Source organism: Xenopus laevis, chromosome 4L, assembly GCF_017654675.1.
Source record: "Xenopus laevis strain J_2021 chromosome 4L, Xenopus_laevis_v10.1, whole genome shotgun sequence".
In the NCBI taxonomy this organism is placed as follows: domain Eukaryota; kingdom Metazoa; phylum Chordata; class Amphibia; order Anura; family Pipidae; genus Xenopus; species Xenopus laevis.
The window spans coordinates 51,960,564-51,984,538 of record NC_054377.1 but is presented as its reverse complement, the minus strand read 5'-3'; the positions used below and the strand labels follow the sequence as shown (position 1 = coordinate 51,984,538).

The 23,975-nt window shown below is 37.7% G+C and overlaps 1 protein-coding gene across 1 annotated transcript in view; it reads left to right on the top strand.

Annotated features, from left to right (window-relative positions):
- The window catches only part of LOC108704815 (serine/threonine-protein kinase Nek11), a 163,683-nt gene extending 141,107 nt beyond the window's left edge, over positions 1 to 22,576 (top strand). The window contains exons 13-16 of the mRNA XM_018241496.2: positions 4,983 to 5,080; positions 5,899 to 5,959; positions 7,435 to 7,519; positions 22,070 to 22,576. Of these exons, the coding sequence (XP_018096985.1) occupies positions 4,983 to 5,080; positions 5,899 to 5,959; positions 7,435 to 7,519; positions 22,070 to 22,283 (458 nt within the window). The 3' untranslated portion in view covers positions 22,284 to 22,576. The remainder of the gene's footprint in view (positions 1 to 4,982; positions 5,081 to 5,898; positions 5,960 to 7,434; positions 7,520 to 22,069) is intronic.
- Positions 22,577 to 23,975: the final 1,399 nt, after the last annotated feature.

Genomic DNA, 23,975 nt, shown 5'->3' with positions numbered 1-23,975 from the left:
GTATAAGTCTGAGCACAGTGACATCTACAGGCCATTAGTATAAACACCACATCTTCCCCCTATAGTAGTAAAGCATTTGGACAACTATAATAAACAGTAACAATTAAACAGTGTGCATTTTAAACAATAGTATACATTCTTCACATAACAAAGTCCTTGGTCCATGCAGGTAGTTTTCTGATTCTCTCAGTATGCCTTATAGGTTCACTTTCTTTAGGCCTATTGCAGTTGACATCAGGAGTAGGAAAATGTCCTTCATCAAATGGAGCTTCTCCAAAGTCATATCCAACAGGAGCAAGACGACTTGCATTCCATATGCATCCATCAGACAGTTCATATGTGTATGGTCCTTGCTGGTGTCTCACTTCAAGTGGTGTAGTAAATTTAGATTGTCCTTGTTTCAGTATTCCTGGTTTCTTAATTTCTGACTAAAGATCCAGGCTGAAAGTGTACTTCTCTGGCACCATGTTTTCTGTCAGTATAAGCCTTGCATTTGGCTTTGATTTCACAATGTCAGCAGTAGATTTTGTAGGCACATTATTTTGTGGAAGTTTGATGTCTGCAACATGTAACTTAGTGTGCATCTGTCTGCCATGTAATAATTCAGCTAGAGATTATTGGGTTGTTGCATGGCATGTTGCTCTGTAGTTATGTAGGAACACTGTTGTAAATACTTTCCAAGATTTCCCAGTAAGATTTGCTGTCTGTAGTGTTTCTTTCAGACTTTTGTTGAATCGTTCGATTTCTCCATTTGCTTGTGGGTAATACACTGAAGATTTCCTATGCACAATATTCATCTCTCTCAGAAAGGATTCAAACTCATATGAGACAAACTGTAGTCCGTTCTCTGATATTAACTCCTTTGGATTACCTTCTCTGCTAAATACTGTAGACAGAAATGTTATCACTGTAGCTGATGTTATATGAGAAACAAATGCAATTTCTGTCCATTTACTGTAATAGTCCATCAAGGTTATAGCAAATCTGCAGTCTATAGGAGCATCTGTAAAAGGATCGACAATATCAATAGCATGTTTTTCCCATGCTGAATCAGGAAATGGTACTGGTTTTACATCTGGTCTCACCTTAACTTTGTGTACAAAGTTCTTTGCACAGCCCAGTGAAGTGTTGCTTTGTGGTGAAATTTTAGACACTGGCTGTGTGGCAGGCACTGGTGCTGTAGTAATGAGACCATCAATCAATTGTAGGTTTAAGGCAGCAAAGAGATCCCTTCCAAGTATAGCAGTACCCTTATTCACAATGTAAAAGTCAAATTTTGCAGTATTTGATTCAAATTGTACAGTCAATGGCAAGCAACCAAGCACAGGGATTGGATCCTTTAAGTAACTGACCAATAATACTATAATATATTCTGGCTATGAGTAGTTGTTTGAGCTTTGTGCAAAAGCTGTGCCACTCATGTAGTTGCTTCTAAAATCAGATCATAATCAGTAATTTCTTTCCAGTGACTTGTTCACCTTAAATATTATACTGAGAGATTGCACTTCAGGACCTCTTGTTAAACAGGTTAAAGAGTGGAGCTGAACTTGGGAGTGGAATGGATAGAAATAGACACTTCTAGCAGAGCATGAAATCGACTACCACACAGTTACTTCCCTTGGTAATTATATATTCCGGGCATAAAATGCAGAGAACCTACTGAAAATATTTTTGCATCAATTTGCTGTTATTTATGGGAATATCATGACATAGGTGAATTCAAATATTAACATAAATACTTTTGTTTTGTAATACTATCTACAAGTTTATACACATCATTATAGACCTTATCACTCTTATTTTCTGGTTGAGCTCCTGTGAGATCTGCACCTTTGTATAAAGTTAATGACATAAAGATCTTTGTGTATGTGGAGGGCAGACGTCTTAAAATCCTGCCTTGATCCAGTTCCTGCAGCATGTTGCCATCTGCTTCATTACCTAGTGGGGACCAGTAATGCTAAACTGCCATATTGAGAGATAATCACAACAGACCCCCTGTTAATCGTATGTTAATTAATCTTCTAGGGACAAAGGCAAAGCAAACAATAAATTGCCTTCTGTTGTGTTTATTGAGTGACAACAATTTACCTGGCAGGTAACAAGTGAGATATTAGAATCCTAATGAATGTAAAATCTTAATATGATTTCTTGCATTGCTAATCTAGTACTTTGTTATACATAGTAGAGCTGATTTACAAACATAGGTGCTAAACTACGCCAGTTCAGTTGTCTCTTTCAGTGTTATCTCTTTAATTGTTTTACTTGTAGTACTGGTGAAAGCTAATTGCTGATTGGTTGCTACTGCAAAATAAGTATTCTAACTAGAATAATCAGAAGGTGTCACTTAATGAGCACCAGTTTAAAAGCAAACATCCTCTTGGTTGCTATTGGTTACTAGACCTGATGCAACATGCATGGTGCATAACATTAGCCCATTAATCATTTATTTTGATTTGTTTACTTTTTGCTTTTTCTTCTACCTACATGTTAACTAAGCTAGTGAAATCCATGTTGATGGCAAAATAATCATATTTTTTTTAAATGTTTTTAGTATTCTTAAGACATGGTGCTCAACATTATGGAAAGATCCCTTATCTGTAAAACCCCCAAGTTCAAAGTATTCAATTTCTGGATAGCAGTTCCATTCCTATATAGAGACGAAAATATACATAAACCAGGTGTTCTACAATTCCAAATTAATTCCATTTTGCTACATGTTGTGTTCGAATTGTTTAGACAAGATCATTATGTTAGTCTCTGCTGGGATACAGAACTTCCATTACATCTGCCGAGTACTTCGCATCACCTCATTACTCCTTTATTATGCAGGTCATTATTCCATCAGTTATAGTGTGATAGTAATATATCGAACTTGAACTGAGCAGAAGAGAAATCAAAAGCTCTTTCAGTTATTTGGAGACCAAGTTACGAGAAATTTGGAAGTAATAATAATATTATTGTGATTTTAGCAGTATACTCACATACAGTACATACAATATTGACAGCAAGCAAATAAAATGAACAATTCCTCTATTGTGTTAGCAATTAGTATTTAGCAGTAATTTCGCTGCCCTCCAGCTACTATACCCCCCCTCCATCCCCTGCCATTCTTTGGTTCTTCAGCTGTACTAATAATTTTACTTTTACAACAGCTAAAAAAGTCCAGGTTGAATATACCTGCTTTAGTCTACAGTACTTTCTAATCCACCAGACCCCATGAGCCAGCCTCACAATACAGTATTAGTCAATTGGACAGAAAGCAATGTGCAGACACCTTGTTTTTTTTAATTACGAAAAGGAGCAGTTGTCAAGAAAAGCTTAAAGTGAAAAGAGCTGATGTCCTGTTAAATGAATGTGTCCCTCCTGGGCAATGTATGTAGACTCACAGCTCCAAAAAGCTCATTTGAGCAATCAATAGGAACATTAACCTTTCTAAGACTTACCTTTTTTCAAAGTGTTTGCCAAATCAAGTGTATTGTTGTCTTTTTAAACTAAACCTGGCATGTTAGCAGTCAATCAGAGTTACTTGTTACAAGGGGACAGTTGGTTATAAACAGTAGCAAACTACATTTCTGTATGAAGACAAAAGAGTATATGTGGAAGATGATTGATAGGAAAGGCAATTTCTTCAAGGTATAATGTGCTCAGGAACTGAGAAGAATAAAGAAAATCCACGCAAATATCTTATAAGTACCACATTCTTTCATTCTCTATACCATTGTCAATTACTGGTACAATAATGAAACATGTCTCCAAAAGTTGTGTTATTTAAACTTCTCATCGGGCCCTTCATTTGCTATCTCAATGTGGGCTTGTTGAGTATAACTGGTATATCTGCATTTTATAGTTCTGTGTCCTCTCTTGCGAAAGGGTTTCTAAAGTCAAAAAGTGAAAATGGATTTCCTGGTGGCCAATTTACTTGCTTTAAAGATGTTGCACCATTTCAGAATAATGGCTTAAAGTTTGTCCCGTTTCACCCTGTGACCTGAAAGTCACCAGCTGTGCTGCTTAGAAGGAATTTTCGGCTCCTGCTCCACTGAAAACTGCTGCTGTCTATTTCTTATGAAAGTTTATGGCTTTTGCAAGGCCAAACAAAAGCAGTTTCAGGCAGTGGAGCAGGACTTGAAAATTCTAGCACAGCCAGTGGGAGTTCAGAACATCATTATGAACAGCTGTCAGCTCAGAGGGAAAACAGGACAAAATCTTGCCTTTGCGAGTAAATTGAGGATATGTTTATTTTTTGTGTGGAGAACCCAAAAACCAACTTTTGTTTTTTGACTTTAGAACCCCTTTTATCTATGGCCCTATGGATTTCTTTGGTCATGGGTAACACTTATAGCTTTTCAGTCCAAAACAATTACCGGTAAGGGCCCCTTAGGCTAATGGCACACAGACCATTTCATCAGGCTAGCCTAGTCCTTACCATCTACAGTATCTTTAGCCTTACCATCTGTCCAACCTATCTTGAATCAAATGCATTTCACAAAATGGATTTCAGAGGCTTGTGCCTAATGCACAATGCCTATCACAGTGTGCAAATTGCAAAAAAAACCCTGCCATCTCAGACCTGTCGAGGTCCTGTATAAGTAAATGGGAGAGGCATCTATACGAATTTGAAGTTATCATGGTCTGTGCTGGGTTTAGCCCGGAAATCTGACTTATCTGGGTTTTTGGGCAAAAACTTGAAAAAATCAAGAATTTTGGGAGAAAAGCCTGAAAAAATCGCACAAATTGGGTTTTCACTCAATTTTTTTACGTTTTTTACTGATCCAAATAAAGTTTGATTATTAATAAATAAGGCAAAGTCGGGCTTGGGAGTTTGGTTCAGCTTTTTTTATTGGGACAATGAGATTAATTCAGATTTTAGTAAATAACCCCCTTAAAGTTAGGTTGCATATATTGGAACACATTTTCTTAAACTGCACTATTTAGCAGTGCTCTATAAATGTCTATAGTGAATCCATATTGTATTATTCCCACAGACTCCTATAGTGACAGTGAAGAAGAAAGCAGTGGGGAAATAGAAGATGAATCCCTGAGTTCAGTTCTTACTATGTCCATGCCACTTTCAGAAGAGCAGGTATGAAGCAGTAAACTGTAAGTCAGATCTGAAATGCAAATCCAGACCTATAGCATTTACAGACTGTTTTTTGTCATTTGCATTATAACTGTTTTAACACCTACAGGATACAATATACTGTTCATAATATGGCAACTGAAATAAATATATTGCTAATGAAGAGAATATATAAGTAGGGCAATATGGGTCACTTTTCACCTAACAATATATTATAATGAGAGTCTCTTATAAGACAACAGATATATACTACTGATTTTTGGTCCTCAGCAGATACTGAAATAATATATAGCTAACAGATAATATAATTATACAGCACTCTGAGATGTCACCACTAAAATATAATTCACAAGTAGGGATCTAATCATATTCATTAATACAAGTGCTATTATAAGGCTATATATGATCAACGTAAGGTAAGTAAAATAAGTATAAAATATGACCCTAGCAGTCATTTACTAGTATTCAGTTTATATCTGAAAGTTGAAACACTGGTAATGTTAAATTATTTAAAATCTACAGAAATACAAAAAAAAGGAAAAAATTTTTTTTCTTTTATTCAGGCTCTCTATAGCACACTAAAAGGTGAGTTTTAACTGAAACCCACTTTAATTAAATGGTGCTTAATTCAGTGAAGAAGATCAATGAACTAAGCCAAGCTTGCAAAAACACTGTATAAAAGGAAAATAAAGTTATATTATGCTGGTGGACCCTTGGGGGCTACACGTGGCCATGCACATATCATATACTTTATGCTGAGAGGTGTAAGGGATAATGCTACCAACCTTCATTTCAACAGCTTTCTTTTTTCTCGTTCACAGAGCAGCACCCTAAGTGCATACCAGAGCTGTCTGCAGCGCTTTCTGGATTCCAGTACTAATGGTGAGCATCGCTGAACAGGGACTGAGATCCATCATTCATACCAATGTTTTACCTTTCATTTGCATGATCCCCAATCAGTGTCGGACTGGCCCCTCGGGATACCAGAAAAACTCCTGGTGGGCCCAGGTGTCAGTGGGCCTCTTGCTTCTAACCATTAGGCTTATTTCACGGTCATTCCCTATTTATTTATGGGAACAGAAAGGCTTCATAATGGAAGAAGAGAGTATAGTACAGTATGTAGAGAAAAGAGACTAGCAGAATAAAGAGATTGAATGAGGAATAATAGTTTGGAAAGTGGGCCCATGGTCTGGTTTTCAGGTGGGCCCCTGGCATCCCAGTCCGACACTGTCCCCAATATACTACAATGAAAGCTGCCTTTAGATATTTACAAATACACATTTATATACAGATTATGTACTACTTATTTATAACGGCGTTTGTGTTTTACAGTTTGAGTTACATAGCTAATTACTAAAACATTTTAAGCAACGTAGGGGGTTCTTCACAGTCAGGACAGTGAGGTTGTGGAATGCACTGCCGGGTGATGTTGTGATGGCTGATTCAGTTAATGCCTTTAAGAATGGCTTGGATGATTTTTTTGGACAGACATAATATCAAAGGCTATTGTGATACTAAGCTCTATAGTTAGTATAGGTATGGGTATATAGAATTTAATTAAAAGTAGGGGTGTGTGTATGGATGCTGGGTTTTCATTTGGAGGGGTTGAACTTGATGGACTTTGTCTTTTTTCAACCCAATTTAACTATGTAACTATGTAACTATTAAAACACAAACTAAGTGAGATTTGAAGTAGAACTGTTTCTACTTTGGTTTAGCTTAACATTACCTGGGAGTTCCATGACGTATATAAAAGCAGTCAACCTTTTAAAACCATGTTTTCCCCATAGAAAACAACAAGAGTATTCAGCAGATAACATTTTTAGTGAACTACTCTGCATTGAAAGTGTCATAAAGATATAGAAAGATCCATTGTGCTAAAGTCACAAGGCCCATGGCAGATGGATACAGCAGTGAACACTAATTGTTCTGTCAGTATAAACAACCATTTACCTGATGTGATTCCTTAAGGATTATGGTACTGAATACAAGTTATTTGTCCTGTCAGCTTTCTCCTGCCACTACATGACATGAGGCAGGGGCAAGTGCTGCACACTGCTGACATTCATGTGAGAATGGAATAGAATAATGTCTAGAGTAATGCCTTTAATGAGCCATCTGCTTCTTTTCCTTCCTTCCCATAATACATTTTACCAGGGAGATGAGGTTTTCAGAAACCAAATAGACAAATATGTGTCCTTTTTTCTCTTATTCTTTATATTTGGTATGTTAACAGGTTCTTCAAATCTTCTCCCCTCTCAGCTTTATACTCCCCACCCCACACGCACTGTTTCTGTTCTGCACATGTATTGCATTGCAGCCTCCTAAACTCTCTTTTCCCATTCTCTCCCCTTTAGGATATGGAGTTGGGACAAGTGGCACTTTTACTTCTGATGCTAGTATGTTCAGCTGCGATGAGGAAGAACTTGCACGTCTCAAGCTGTAAGCACAGATGTCTGGGGAGACAGGGAATCAAATGAGAACAAGAAATATAGATAGGACTGACATCTTAACCTCACGGGGGTCTCTGTGGGAGCAGATTAGCTGCCCTTGTACTAAAGATGTATCAATGAAAACATGCAGCGCTGCACAGTCAGCAGCAGTCTGCTTCCTTGAGGCTAAATATGTGTAGATTGCGTTCTTCTTACTTTTGTTCTCATATAAACAGTTTTTAAAAAATTCTGTTTGACAGATGGATTATAGGGTTGGTTCATCCTCAGGTTAACTCTAAGTATGCTATAAGATGACCTATTCTGAACAATATTTCAATTGGTCTTAATTTTTTTATAGTTTTGAATTATGAATTATGTGCTGTCCCCTTCTGCCTCTTTCCAGCTTTCAAAAGGCCAATGTCCTGTGTGACTACACTTTTATTGCTTTTGGTGCTTTTTATAACGTATCTCTCTGTTTGGGGCTTCTCCTTTATCTCATCATCTTTCAGTCTCTCATTGAAATCACTACCTGGTTGCTAGGATAAATTGGACCTTAGCAACAAGGGAGCTGCCAAAATTCTAAATCTATTTGGATTCCTATATTCTAAGCCTGAGATCTCTAGGGTGCTCACTTTATTTTTTTTTTAAATATGTTTTTATTGGTTTCAAAAGTTTAGAAGGGGTACAGAAAGAAAGAATGGGAAAGGGGGAGGAGGGAGGGTCTAAGCCAAAGGATCCATATCACACAGTACAGAAATATGTAAATGCAATGCATCATGTTAGGATAGTACAACAAAGTTCTCCCGCAGGAGATATCGGCAGAAACGTACATCTAGAAATATATAACAAATCCCCCCAACCTAGAAAGGGCCTAATTCGAGGGTATCAATCAGGCCTATAGATGCATCGGAATCGTCCTTCTCAGGGCGTAAAGAGCTGTACATAATCATCTGTATCCCTAAATAGTAACCTTCTCAACCATACGTCCCTATATTTTAAGTGTTGCTTGCTAGAGAAGGTGGATAGCTCCTCGAATTTGGCAATTTCATTGACTTTCATAGCCCAATCCTTAACAGATGGAGGGACGGTGGATTTCCAAAGTCTAGGGATGAGTACCTTGGCAGCATTAAGTAGATGTCGCTCTAAAGAAATATCTGGGGATCCCTCTTCATTGTCCAGTTCCCAAAATAATAGTATACGAGCAGGGGAATTGGGTAACTGCCTCCCTAGGATAGTAGAGCAAAGCCTTAGGATTGTGGCCCAATACTCGGCAAGGTCGGGGCATTCCCAGAAAATATGTATAAGAGGGGTGCTCACTTTATTGTGCCTTCCTCAACCTGCAAGAGGCATATTATGTTATGTTGCTCAACATCCTTAAAACCCTTAAATCCAGCCATCCAGATTTATGATTACTGACTTGGCTAAGTTTGACACTTTAAATTCAGTGTTTATTCGGGACTGTCCAATTGTCCTGTGGGGGCAGAAAGGATTTTTCTCCCCTTCTAAAGCATGAGGAGAGACTTCTGATGAGTTGTTTTGCCTTCCTTTGGATTAACTTGAAGTTATATAGGATGTGCTTAGGTAGGATGAGTCTCATGGACATAAGTTTTCATTCACCCTCAACTACTATGTAAATAAAAATTGATTGAATTAATGTTTACTTGGCTAGCTGAGAACAGTACCATTTTTATCCACTGTAGGCCTCTATCCAACTAATTACTTTTATTAATTGCCTTGCATCCTTGTCATTGCTTCCAGATTAAACGTCATACTACCCAACTGCCCTTAATTTGGTGGAACCAATAAGGAGCAGGGATAAAGTTGGCAAAGTTTGGGCAGATCATAAAAATAACTGGATAAATGGGAAGTTAGAGCAGGGCCAGGAGTTAAGTGAATCTGGACCCAGATGCATTTGCACCTGCTACTACCACTAGACTTATTTAGCTTTTTTAATGTGAACTAAGCAGTCATTTTAGATGCTCTGATTGTGAGAACCTGGTGCAATTACTCAAAATGTATAAGGGTTCATTAGTAAACGAGAAACACTGTCAATCAGAGGAGAAAGCATGAACTTGTACTCAGGGGACTGTATGAAAGAAACCTCAATACAAGGATGCAGTTAGTGCATGTAGTACATGCAGATTACATTCAGTTAACATTATACAAATGAGACTCTTGTGTTTTGCTTCAGTGAAAAAAAAAACCTCCCCCTACAAAAGAATAAGTAGATATAGAAATAAACTGTATGCCTAAGGGGGAAAAAAAGCTACATTAAGGAGATCGGCATTAAGCGTGTCAGTGTTATATTTCTAATCCTAATACAATAATATAGCAGCCAGCTCCGAGTCATTGTTTCCCCGGTGGAACAGGCACTTATTTCAAAGAACAATTACAGTGAGCGGCTCTGAAAGTGATGGAGGTTACTATGGCGACATCTTTGCTTTCTTTCCAAGCAAGAGGATGTGAGCAAGGGTCCTGCCAGGTGCCTCAGTATGGTCACAGGCTTCATTCTTCAGATGGCTCTACCACGATTAGAAATAGAAGCACAGTGCCCTAAACTCCCTCCCATTCACTTTGTCCTTTCTATGCTTCACTGAAAAAAACAAGAGGCTAATTAAAAAAGCAGTCATTTCCTCTTAAGTACATAAAGTATACTGTGGGGATTTTAAATATTAGATTTGCAATCAAAAGCACCCAAGAGTTCAGCAAGGCTGTGACAATTTGTCAAGTCCAGTTTCATTTACTACCATCTCAACACAAATAGAAGGCTCATTAGACATTAGTCATTTAGTGCAATATGCAGGGCCACCTATAATACAGCGTTTAGTGGGCACAGGCAATAGGGTTAATTTACTAAGCAACAAATCAGACATGTGATTACATTAGGCTAACTTGCACTAAATCCAACCCAGCTCATTGCTGAATGACTGCTGTGACTTACTGCACCCTTTTATTGAGAAATCCTAGATTTATAGAGTAAAGGGGCATGTAGGGTGCTCTTCTTCTCTTATTCTGCCTATGTAGTGCATATTAGAAATGTGTATTTTTGTTATTTTTGTTATTACATAAATATTCAGAAAATTCTAAGTAAACATGATTGACATTTAGGAACATGCAGCAGTTTTAAGGCGATAGTACCATTTTAACCAGCAGCTCCTGGATTGAAAGCCATTTTGATATGCTGAATTTTTTTTGATGTTGTTACTTAATACTCTGTATTTGCATAAGCAAATATGAGCAAAAACATAAGGAAAGCTAAAAAAAAGTATTGCCCCTTCTAACTTTTTCAGGATTTTTTTAAAAACTAGAATTTTTTTCTAGATTTATTAAAGTGTGATGCAGCAAAAAAGCCCTAATCTGAAAATCTGCCGTCTCAAACCTGCCAAGGTTGTGTATAAGTCAATGGCAGAGGTCCCTATCCGATTTAGTAGCTTCTGTGGTCTGAGCTGGAATTAGCCTTTTCGGACACAAATCCCAAAAATTCGGGCTTTCGGGGAAAACCCCTAAAAATTATGCGATTCGGGAAAAAACCCCTAAAAATTGCACGATTCGGGCTTTCGCTCGAGCTTTTTAAATAATAAATAAGGTAACATCAGGTATGGGAGTTTGGTCTTGGTTTTTAATAATAATAAATAATGAGATAAATTTGGATTTTTATTAAATAACCCCCTTTGTGTTCCAATTTGGTCCAGCTGAACGCTAATGATATGGTTGAATCCTACAAAAAGGCTGGGCTTTGAGTGGGTACAGTTGTAGCATTAAACATTCTATCTATCTATCTATCTATCTATCTATCTATCTACAGGGTATAAACAGTATATATATATATATATATATATATATATATATATATATATATATATATATATATATATATATATATATATATATATATATATATATTGGATTAATGTATTCCAAAAATCATATTGGATAAAGGAGCTTACAAATGTCAACATTTGTTAATGTATCTCTTACTGTTAATTTGCCATTCAGTTTTTTCAACATTTAGTAAATCTGGCCCTTAATCAGGGGTGACCTTCACAACAAATGATAGGAGGTCACTTTTGCTAGTGCTGTCTATAAATATTACACTCCTTGTGACCCTTTCAGTAAATAAGTGCTTGCTTTGTGCTTTGTCCACAACTGAATAAGCTCTTTGGTTTCTATAAGTGTAAAACAATCAATACAAAGAGGTGGCTTCCTCCTAATCAGACGTGGATAAAAATGTCTTCCGTTGCTTCCTTTGCGTATTAATAATTCACATTGCAGGTGATCAAGTAATACAGCTCTGGTGCCAGATTCAGGACTGGCACAAACAAGGGAAGTCCTGCTTCTGATTACCTACAGCAATATACATAGAATATAGTTGTCTGTATTTTTATACAAAAATGTCTGCAATTCAGAAAGCCATGTTACCACCCAAAAAAATAAACTTTAGCTCCCTTCTATCTTTAAACATCAGGCAAACAACTAATATTATTTTCTCTTGTATCTAGCGTTTTACCTTAATTTCCAACAAGGAAGTTGATTTTAGTAGCACTCTGTGTCACTGTGGTTATTTAAATTTTTCCGTTATTTCTAGCTGTATATTATTGCAGGAGTACAGTGTATTTTATACATGATGACACAATTAATATTGTGACAAAAGGGCGTTCCCCCGAAACATTACTCAGTAATAAACATGCAGGGCTTGGCGTTGAGTCCAGAGTGCCGGTAATTTTCCCTCGTACCTAAGTTTATTTGAGGGTGCCGACCCTTTTTTTACTGAGCACCGTTCCAATATACTTTGAGAGGCCAGGGTGTGCTGGTGGTTTTTCCTTTTGGCACAATTAATATAACATAACAAGCAGTAAGCATAGATGAGTTCCACTTCTGTACAGCCCACAAGAGGATACAGCAGTATAGGGTTGTATGAGTGGATTTACTAACCTCATGCTAGAGACTAAAATACTAACAGTAAATACCAATGCAAAATCCAGCAAGCACTAATCGTAAATAATGCATATGTTTGCTGTTTACTGACATTCACTTGCTGCTTTTTCTATGTGACCTAATAACTAGCCACCATGGCTGTAGCATCTTAATCCCTTAATCTTAATCCCTTTTCACATTATTGTGTAATTGCTAGATCAGATCATCCTTTCAGGATAAAGCTTATATTTGAATACAGTTTTTCTGTGTCTCACAGTGTTGATCAATGACAGTATGTACTTTGTTGCATGATAAATCTAAGACATTGTGTGATGGTTCTGTGACCTCAGTGCTCAGATTTCCTGCATGGTTGGCCCTGCAGTTATAGCTCCTAAGTATACACTTTCTAATTTCAGTGTAATCCAAGACATACAGTACATAACACTTTCTGACTTGGTGATGCTCTAATGGCAGCTGTAAGACAAACAGGGGGAAATGCGGAAACATTTACAACAAAACTAAGATTTATATCTAAATTTATATCTAAATATTTTTTAGGGAAGTGCAATGTTTTGAGGTATCACCCCCATTGTCAGGGGTGGCAGGACACCGGGTAAAAACCATCGGCACCGCCGACCCACAATCATTTACAGCCTGTGTTGCCTCATGATCTCGCTCCCCTGGCCCCGATCGCAACCGCAACAATAGGACAGATAAGCAGGGGCCCGGCTGGGATGGGGGGCCTGTAGGGGGGTTATGGCAAAGGCAGAGTGCCCAGTGGGGGGTTAGCTGACCCTCCAGTCCGACGCTGACCTCCCCTTTGTCAAGCATTGCATTTCCACATTAAAATGTTGCAAGGGTTCGCCCTGCATCATGAAGTCTTGTGTGCCTGTGAGTTTCCATTTTATTTTTGCACTGAAAGGTTGCTGAATCCTCTATCACTGAGCACCAAGCTAATCATACTGTGGAAGATAAGGTTGTGCAAGTGCTTTTCTGTTCTGAATTGCTTCTATGCGCCGGGTCCTGTCTAGAGACTGGTGCGTAATAATTGGAAATATACAGTCCTACATTTTTGGGTGATATCAGCTTGTCAACAGACAGAACCCAATCCATTGCAGTGATTCCCTGTCATTTTCAATAGGAAATTATTGCTAGCATTTTTATTTCCCTCCCATAAAGTGAGAATATGCTGGGTGACAAATCAATAGTAATTGTCCAGTGTGCCAGTAATCTTAAAGGGATTCTGTCATGATTTTAAGGCTATGGACACACAGGCTGTTGTCAGTGGCTGTTTTTAGCCTGACCGCACACAGGCTGATCAGATTCAAATCAATGGAGCAGGGGCACTGAGCAGATCTGCTTCTCTCAGCCTGCAAAAATACACAGACTGACAACAGCCGCTGACAACTGTCTGTATGCCCATAGCCTTATCGTGTAGTTTTATTTCTAAATTAGACTGTTTACACTACAAATAGTTTACTCTGCCATATAAAATTAAATTCCGGAACCAATAAATGTTTTTTTTTGTTGTAATATTGGTGTGTAGGCAGCCATCTCAGGTCATTTAGCCTGGACATGTGCTTTCAGAAAGAGCCAGTGCTGCACTATGAGACTGCTTTCTGACAGGCTGTACTTTCTCCTACTTAATGTAACTGAATGTGTCTCAGTGGGACCTGGATTTTTACTACTAAGTGCTATTCTTATATCTACCAGGCAGCTGTTATCTTGTGTTAGGGACTGTTATCTGGTTCCCTTCCCATTGTTCTGTTGTCAGGCTGCCGGGGGGGGTTATATCACTCAAATTTGCAGTACAGCAGTAAAGAGTGACTGAAGTTTATCAGAGCCCAAGTCACATGACTGGGGCACCTATGGAACTGATCATTTGTCTAGCCCCATGTCAGATTTCAAAATTAAATATGAAAAAAATGTGATTGCTCGTTTGGAAACTGGATTTCAGTGCAGAAGAGCAGCACTATTAACTGACAGTATTTTCCCATGACAGTATCCCTTTAAAGGTTGAAAGAAGAAAGTTAATCACACTGCACATAGCAAAGATCAAACAGCATGAAACTAGCTATGGGCATTAGATAACTGTATATTCCCAGAGAGGAACTGTTCAAGGTGCTGAAACATTAAAAGTGCTAAACTGTCCAATGTGCTGAATCTTTGAAGAGCATTACTCACTGACCAAAATACTGCAGGATGATAATTCCTTACTACTACCAATTAAAGTAACCAGTACATTTTTTCATACTATTCTATAGTTTATAAGCCAGGCTTCTGAAATGTATAGTGTAATGTGTCAGAATACAGCATATTGTTTGAATATAACAATGTTTCTTTGCATATTGGTGCTTTATCATATCAACATTTCGGAAAACAAACTTGAAAATTTGAATCCCTTAGAGTGCCTTGTTTTATCAGCCCTATGGAATATGGCACTGGTCATCGATACAATGGTAAATGGCTATGCTATAAAGATTAAATAGACCCAGGTAAAGTTGTAGGAGAAATAAACCATAAAAATTAATATGGCTAGAAATGCCATATTTTATATACTGAACTTATTGAACCAGCCTAAAGGTTCAACATCTCTATAGTAGTAATGATCCAGGCCTTCAAATCTGTCACAGTAGTTTCCCATCTTGGATTTTGTTAGGAATGTCTGCGACACTCCCATGCTCAGTATGCTGCAGGCAGCTGTTGAGAAGCCAAGCTTAGGGGTCGTTGCAAATAACTATGCAGAAAATGTGGTTAGCCTGTCATTTAATCTAATGCTACAGGGCTGATAATTACATTCTGATGCTAATTATGTTGGTTTCTGAGTGGCCATATAACAATAATTTGCATTATTTACTGATCAGCCTTATATTGTTGTATTTACATTTATTCTGTATTTTGTTTGTTGATCCCTAAGCTCAATAACTGACAGAGCATGTGCAGTGAATCAGCAGAGAAGAAGATGAGGAACTTCTGGGGCATCACTGGACACTCATATCTTCCCTGCTAAAGGGTCGTAGTTACCTTGAGACAGACTCCCAAAACATAATGTACTGCCCTACTTCTTTAGTTAAGAAGGGTTGGGTGAGAACTGTGAAGAATTCCAAACTGTTTTACTGGCAGATGTTAAGAAAATGCTGGATAGAGTAATTGAAAATCCAAGGTTAATTAAATTGTCACATTGGTTGTTCTAAAAACTAGAAGTTATACATGTTTTACTTGGACAGAAGGTTGAAGTTTGTAGGCATGAGCTTTAACTATAACTGTTTTTGGCAGTAAACCTTTTGAGAAATATACACTGGGGATCAAAATATGTCTGAAAATAAACATGGAGATATATTAGCATATTCGGCTGCTTGCAAGTTGCATAAAGAGACCCACAGTATTTATGAAAGAGCTATATTCAATACACAGGACTAATGAGGGGCATGTTTTGGTCTATTTGGTGCAGCTGCCAATTTAATGATATTGCACAGAAGTTGTGAGATTTTTGCATTAAAGTGGTGTCATCTGTTGAAATGACATGGCCTGTCAGTGCTACTCCTATGTGATAAATGTCCAAAACTGAAACTTGTAGGATTTCTGTTCAAGGTGAAAAGTGCCAGCATGGAACTAGTAACTGCATAAGATTCACGATCCTAATAATCAGTATGAATGTTGCAAAGCACCATTATGTCACCCAGGGGAGCTGCTGCTTATGAACAAAAAAACATAATCTTATTACTTAAAAACACAATTATTACTGTGTTCTCTTCCAACTTTGCCAGCATGTTTTACGAGGTTGCAGAATGAAGGCATAGTGAAGTGAATTTATATGTTCAGTTGTTGTTTAAAGGGTAAGGACTTTTTAGTAGCTGTATGCACAAAATGTCTCAATGTCCTAAATATATTGATAAAGGACCTCTTGTATTAGACTGTTCAGTTGGACATTTTGTCCATGAGAATTAACTCCTTTTTGGCTTATTTAAAAAAACTCTCTTCATCTTTTCAGCAAAAAAACTCTAGTTTAAATTTAGGTAAAAAATCTGTCACTGTCAGTAACTGATTCAGCCCATTGCTGCTCTAATTATAATATTCTCTTATGTAAGGTAATTAGCACCTGTAACAAAGGCATTCTAGCATGAACCATGTATGTCACTTATGGAAGCACGTACAAATATTTTCTAAAATGGAAGCAAAAAAATTAAAAACCTTAACCATCCACTAACCAAATCAGTAAACACATGGTTGAGAGGTATCACAAGAAAATATGCACTCTATGTAGTTTATTTGTAAAGAGTGGTTATCCATAAATTTAAGGTTGATTTGAGGTTGTGTCAGCTGAATCCTTGTGCCTGGCCGAACCAAATCCGAATCCCAAATATGCAAATTAGGGGTGGGAAGGGAAAATTTCATGAAGGATTTCAGGTTTCATCCGAATCCCAAATAGTGGAGTCGGTGATTTCCTAGTCTTTTTTCAACCTCATCTATTTTACGAATAAAAGTAATTTGATAATCCAGGTCATCAGACTAGGTAATAGCGATGTGCAGGCCGACCCAAAGCCTGGGGGACCTGTGGGTCAGGCGGGTTTGGATCAACTTCCACACAAAGTTTTCTGACCTCATAGCGCCCCACTTCTGCCCGACGCACTCCTTTTTATATACTCCCCCATCGGAGTGCCCTGCCACCTTCCGTCACATCACTGCAGGATGGGGTAGGCGCGGGTATATAAATGGGAGCACCCGACTCATTATGGTTGAGTGCTGCTTCTTGGGGGGTTATGGTTGGGTGCACATCACTACTAGGTAAGCTAGTAGCTCAATGTGATCCTTGAAGTGCCTTAAAGGAGAATTAAAAATCCTGGTTAAAACTTAGATTTCTATCATAGGTGACCCCTTCCTGAACTGCACCAATGAGGACCTTTAAAACTGCCCCATTTGTTGTACCTGGTTCTAAGTATCAGAGTAGCACAGGAAGGTCTGTGAGTGCCACTTCAGGTCCCAGCACATGGGAAATGGCAGCAGGCAAACGTCAAAAATATTCAGTGCAACCGTGCCTGATTTGCACCAAGAGCACTGCCCCTTTGCAACCGTAATTATGCCTGATTCTGGGGGGAAAACATGGTGATTTGCTCATTGCACTTACGGCCATACATGTGCCCTATAGTATTAGCAGCTTTAGAGGGTCAAATAATAAATACAAAGTAGCCTCCCGATGCACTAACCAATGGAAACAATCATATTTGCTTCCATTATTCTAACTAAAACAGTAAATATTTCATGTTGAATGTTTGCTATGGGTTTTCTGGACCTGTAGAATAATTTGCACCAAATGTACATTTACACATACGTATTTAATTCAGCTTTCTCTCTGCAAGTGCAAGGGGGGATGCTAACACTACATAGAAACAATAAAGACAGAAGTATTGATCAACAAGAAAGAAAATACTGTTTGTCAGGAGACAATATCACATTCATTAAATCTACTCAAAATTGCTGTTTGGAAAATGTACATCTGCATTGTGTTATGATTTATCATTTTTATTTTCAAAAAATGTAGATCTGTCAGGTTTCTTGTGATCAATTCAGAAAAGAAACCAATGGAAGCTAAACATGCAAAGCTTTAACAGGCAGACGCTGGGTATATGTTATGCTTTGCAGTGGGCCCAAGGAAAGGTGGATGGATGGATCATGGTCAACACAGGTTAGATACAAAACATGGGAGCAGATAGATAGATGATTCAGTTTCCTATAGTGAACAGAGGCTCTGTGGATTTTATTGAAAACTGGAAATAGACAGAATTTGGAAGAGTAAGTACTTTCTAACATAAGCTCCCCCATGGAAATGTCAAACTGATAGAGAATACATTTGGAAAAGAAAGGCTTTTATGTGGTAATAGCTGGAGACAGATCCTTAAAGGTTGCTGTTTTAATCCAATATGTGTGTCGCCACTACAAAGCCACTGAGTGGAATTTAATATTCAATCCCAACTGTAATGCCCCTCTGGGGGAAAGTGATAGACATTTATTCACAGGTTATGTGGAGCTCAATGCTTTCCATATTTTTCAGCACAGACTTGGTAGCCAAGTGATCATGAATGAAACAGGCCTCTGCCATGGCAGAGACAGATTTAACAAAGCTAAAAATAAGTGTATGGAGGGCAAAAGCAATTGTTAAACATGCAAATCAATATTTGTAAGTGTAAAGAAAGTCTGGATTCCTTGAACCAAAGAAGTGAACAGAAATATCAACATACAAAATATATCTGAAACAAGGCACATCATTATAATGTATAGAAGAATATTTTGTATGTTTACAGAAGATATATAGCTAGTATCAGCATCATACATGAAATGAGCAGTTACAGTTACATATACTGTACATGTAATATACATACCATAAATATAAGATATCCTTACTATACACAAGCAAACCCAGCACAATCAGACATGTGGGAAGAGAAACCCTACGTTTTTGAACACAGCCCGTTATCAAAGCAGATTCACCACTGAAGTAAAAAAAATATACTGCAGGCTATACGGAAAGAAAAGTAACCATTTACCTACCACACAGGCCAACAGTTTTTTGGGGGCGATTCCTAGCTTTAAAAAAATGGATTCATATTGATTTGTACAAAGTACTTAGGATTCAATTTTAGTAAAACTTTAATATTATTTGTAGTTTAAAATTCATGCAGTATGTATTTAAAAATGAAAAGTGTTTCTTAAATAAATTAGCTTTCCCAAAAGACTTGAGGCACTTAGCTGAAGTAGAGAAAAATTGTTTATAACTATGTGGTATAACTCTGGTTCAAAAACAATGTTAAGGCACGAGGGTGCACATGTGCTAAAACTGCTACTCCGCTAAAATGCTTGTCGCTTGTCTGTTTGAAGCACCCCTGGCTCTGATATAAAAAGTATGAACCAGTCCAATTAAAATGCACATACATGTTTAGTATATCCCAGCAATAAAGCAATTGATTACTTCTCTCCTTGGGATTTAACAGATGCAGGTATGGGATCCAATTATCCGGAAACCCGTTATCCAGAAAGCTCCAAATTACAAAAAGAACATCTCCCATAGACTCCATTTTATTTAAATAATCCAAAAAATTTTCCTCTGTAATAATAAACTGTACTATGTGCTTGATCCAAACTAAGATATAATTCATCCTTATTGGAGACAAAACAAGCCTATTGGGTTTCTTTTAATGTTTAGATGCAAATTATGGAAGATCCCTTATTTGGAAAACCCTGGGTCCTGAACATTCTGGATAACAGGGACCTTCCTCTCTGTAAATTTGTCATCTGACTATACTGATGACACTGCATACTCTCAGCCTATAACAGCAGCTTCTAATTTTGGTGCTGGCCCAAGAGTAACCCAAAAGAGTGGAAGTGGAGCCCAGAGGCTGGATATCCCAGGAACCAAATGAGAGTATTGGAACCATGGGAAAAATGTTTGAAGATCAGACTATTACATTATTATGAGTTTGAATATTAATAGAAAACCTCAATCTTAGACACATACTCTAATGTCTAGCAATAATGCAGGGATTCCACAAGTTAATGATTTTTTTAAAAAAAGAAAAAATTACTGAAAATGCATTTAAATCCCAGGATTTCTGATGAAAAACATCCACATCCATGTTTGCTTTATAGTCTGAACATGGAGCCCCAGGCCTTCATTTTTGATTGGTTAGCAGCAGCCCATTCAAATAACCAAGTCCTGCATTGTATGTATAATAAATGTTGTAATTAATGTTGCAGTCAATATACACTCTATACTGCTAAGCTACTATTTTTTCTTTAGTATTAACCTGGAAAATGTACACATTTTTCCCACAATATATAGCAATATATTTTTTCCATATTAAGTGTATATATCTTTCAATGTCAAATGTACACATATTTGGACTTTGTTTGCTACAGATGGCTCATAGCAGGTTTATGTTGCGAGGAATCTGCTGCTTATTATCTATAAGGATTATTTATCTGGATTTTTTTCCAGGATAAATTATAGTATGGTGGAAGATCAGGTATTATCTTTAGTTTTAATTTGAGCTAGATAGCACAGTGCCTGGCATGCAGCTGTATATGTCCCATGTTTAGCCTGCATGGGGAAATTGAAATAGAGATTATACACAGAGATTTATCATCTCTAACATAAGGTTAAAATGCAAGAAAATTCTATTTATAGGATGATGGTTGAAGAGAAATGTAATGAGTTTATTTATTTAATTTCACGGATTTATTTATTTCATTTATTTAATTACAATATTTGAATTAACTCTAAAAGGATAAGCAACTAACAGTTGTTGGAGTCCAATGGCTTCCATGACACAATGTTTCACTAACACATGTGACTCTAAATCCGTTAGGATCCTCTCCTGCTGCTTATGGTATCTAGGAAGCGTGAGCTTGAACAGAAAAGCAGCCTTCTGTTGTTTACACAGAATGTTTCCTGTTCTTCACACTTATCTCTTCTCTCAGGTTCCTCATCTCCGAGTCCTTCCCCACTTCCCTTTCCATTTTTAGCTAAGTCTTGCTTTCCATTCTGTCTGTCCGTTTCAAATGTATGTCCCTTAAAGATTATTTGTGTTTATTCAGGTTATTTACATTAGTATATTCAGTAACAAGCTATGTGTATGACTCACACCGCATTTTATAAAGATGGTCATTCCGTATGGACAGGCTAACTGGCCCCTAATGAGCAACCCCATGGAATACAGAACATTCATGTCAATATACTTATCAATTTTGTTTGCTCAGCTCAGATAAGCAAAGAAAGCAAAGAAAGATATGGAGCAGTCCCTGTAGAAGCTCTTCATGAAAAGAGCAGCTCAATTAGTGAAAAATGTTAATTTATTTTCATTTTGAAATGTTTATTGTTTTCCCACAGGAGGAAAAAAAAGTATAAAAAAGACATACATTTAGGGCTATTCCACACGGGGAGATAGCGACGCGTTTGCGGTCGCGGCGACAAAGCGCCGCGACAGTCGCCGCGACCGGCGCAGGCGACAGTTTTGTATGGGCGCCTATGTAAAAACGCCTGTGCTAACCACACGAGGCGATGCGCTTTTCAACAGTCGCCTGAAAATCGCTTTTCAGGCGACTGTTGAAAAGCGCATCGCCTCGTGTGGTTAGCACAGGCGTTTTTACATAGGCGCCCATACAAAACTGTCGCCTGCGCCGGTCGCGGCGACTGTCGCGGCGCTTTGTCGCCGCGACCGCAAACGCGTCGCTATCTCCCCGTGTGGACTAGCCCTTATTCTTGGGAAGAGACAAAAGAAAAATAAAGCTTCATTATTTCCTGGGTTTGGGATGTGTGAATCTACAAAGCACCAGAACTTAGGCATTTTATCACCACTGTAATATAAGGCACCAATGCATTTGGCTTCATTATTAAAATAGCCAAAATAAATGTATAGCAACGTATCAGCAAGTGATTCAAGGACAGGAGTTTCTGGATTTGCAATTAAAGAACCTATAAAACAATGCACTGTTGAAACCTTTGTTGTTTGCTTTATACAGTTTTATGTAATGTTTTGCTTTATACATTGTTAGGTAATGGATACTGTGTGGGTAATTTTATTCAGTATTCTGTTGAAAATCTATACATGTTATGCTGCAACATTTTACAAGTACACTAACTCTCTGTTTTTAGGGTCTGTGTGCAGTGTTTGGGAGAAGAAGGATTCCTGAAGGTTTATGAATACCTAAAACAAGTCTATAACCAACAGGACTCTGACTATGAAGAAAATACCCTAATTGAACCCCAAGAGATTCAACTATACCCTGAACATTGCCAACAAGTTCAGCAGCTCCTTTTTTTGGAAGAGAGAATGAAACAAAAGAGTTTCCAGTTTTCCTGGCTCTAACTTTTCCCTTTTAATTTTGACTCTGGACATGTAGTTGTCTTACTGAGTCTCAAACATTGTATAAGGAGTTTTTATGTTCCCCTGTTTCTTTGTTGGTATCATCCAGGTATTCCTGTTTCCTCCCTTACTCCAACATACAGGCAGGTTAACTGGCTCCTGATAAAATTGACCCTGCTGTGTGTGACCTTAGATTGTAAGCGTCACTGGGGCAGGGACTCATATGAAATGTATAATAAGTGCTAGTGAATATGTCAGTTCTATAACAATAAAGAATAAGAGTAATAATACAAGGATCTGGCCCTCTGTAAAATGTTACAATGTGCTTTCTAACTCAAATTAGATGCAAAAACATTCACCAATGAGCAACCTGCTTTCTAGCCCACCATCAGTAATTTTTGCTGCTACAGGTATGGGACCTGTTATCCAGAATGCTCGGGACCTGGGGTTTTCCGGATAACGGATCTTTCCGTAATTTGGGTCTTCATGCCTTAAGTCTACTAGAAATTAATTTAAACATTAAATAAACCCAATAGGCTGGTTTTGCTGCCAATAAGAATTAATTATATCTTAGTTGGGATCAAGTAGAAGCTACTGTTTTATTATTACAGAGAAAAAGGAAATCATTTTTAAAATTTTGGATTATTTGGATAAAATGGAGGCCATTCCATAATTCGGAGCTTTCTGGATATCGGGTTTCCGGATAAGGGATCCTATACCTGTTTCTAACATACAGACAAGGAGGCACATTTTGGGGTAAGAGGACATCCTGCTGTTTAGTTGCCTGGTGCTATTAACACTATGTTTGAAGGTTCCAACAAAATGAACGTGGGCCCATAAGAATCCTCAAAGCCCAGAAAATATAGTAAAAAGCAAAGTGTCTACTTAAGATAAGATCACTGGCAGAGCCTTGAGCATTTCATGCTAAAAGGAACATAATCACAGGCTCTATGAACAAGTGCCTTTTAGCATGAAACTCTTAAGGTTCTGCCAGAGATGTTCTCTTAAATAAATGTTTTTCTTTTCACTATATTTACGTAGCCTTTGTGGATTCCTTCAGTACCAATCATCATTTTGCTTTTCCTGCAGAATTCCATTCCATTAGCTGACCGTCTGGAATTGCTGCACCTTGACCACCCTTGTTACTTGAAGAGTTTTTACTTTTGATATGTTACTGCTTCTTGTCTTTAGAGCTTCTAGCTTCATTTGCAGGAATAGCATGATTTAACCCGATATTGCTGGGTTTTCATTTGGAGGGGTTGAACTTGATGGACTTTGTCTTTTTTCAACCTGATTTAATTATATAACTATGTATCTTGGCATACACTAACAAGCAACATTTTATAGATCCACTTTAAAGAAAGATCAACTATGGACAAGAAAACTCTCAAATAATACATATGCACATAATATACAGAAAATCTGCAATTAAGACTACATTATTCTATCAGTAATGTCTGTTGCTTCAGACTGCCTTATTCCCTCAAAGCTCAGAACAACTGGCAGAGTATGGGTTATATCAGGGACCCATTACTCTCAGGAAAAGGTTTTACCATATGGAAGAATGACTTGTTGGTAACCCTCTGTGATACAGTACAGAAATAGACTGATTTTAATCAGGTACATCACGTATTTAAATACACATATTTCTGTTCCACAGTTTTGTGTACACAGTAGGTATCTAATGAGTTCATT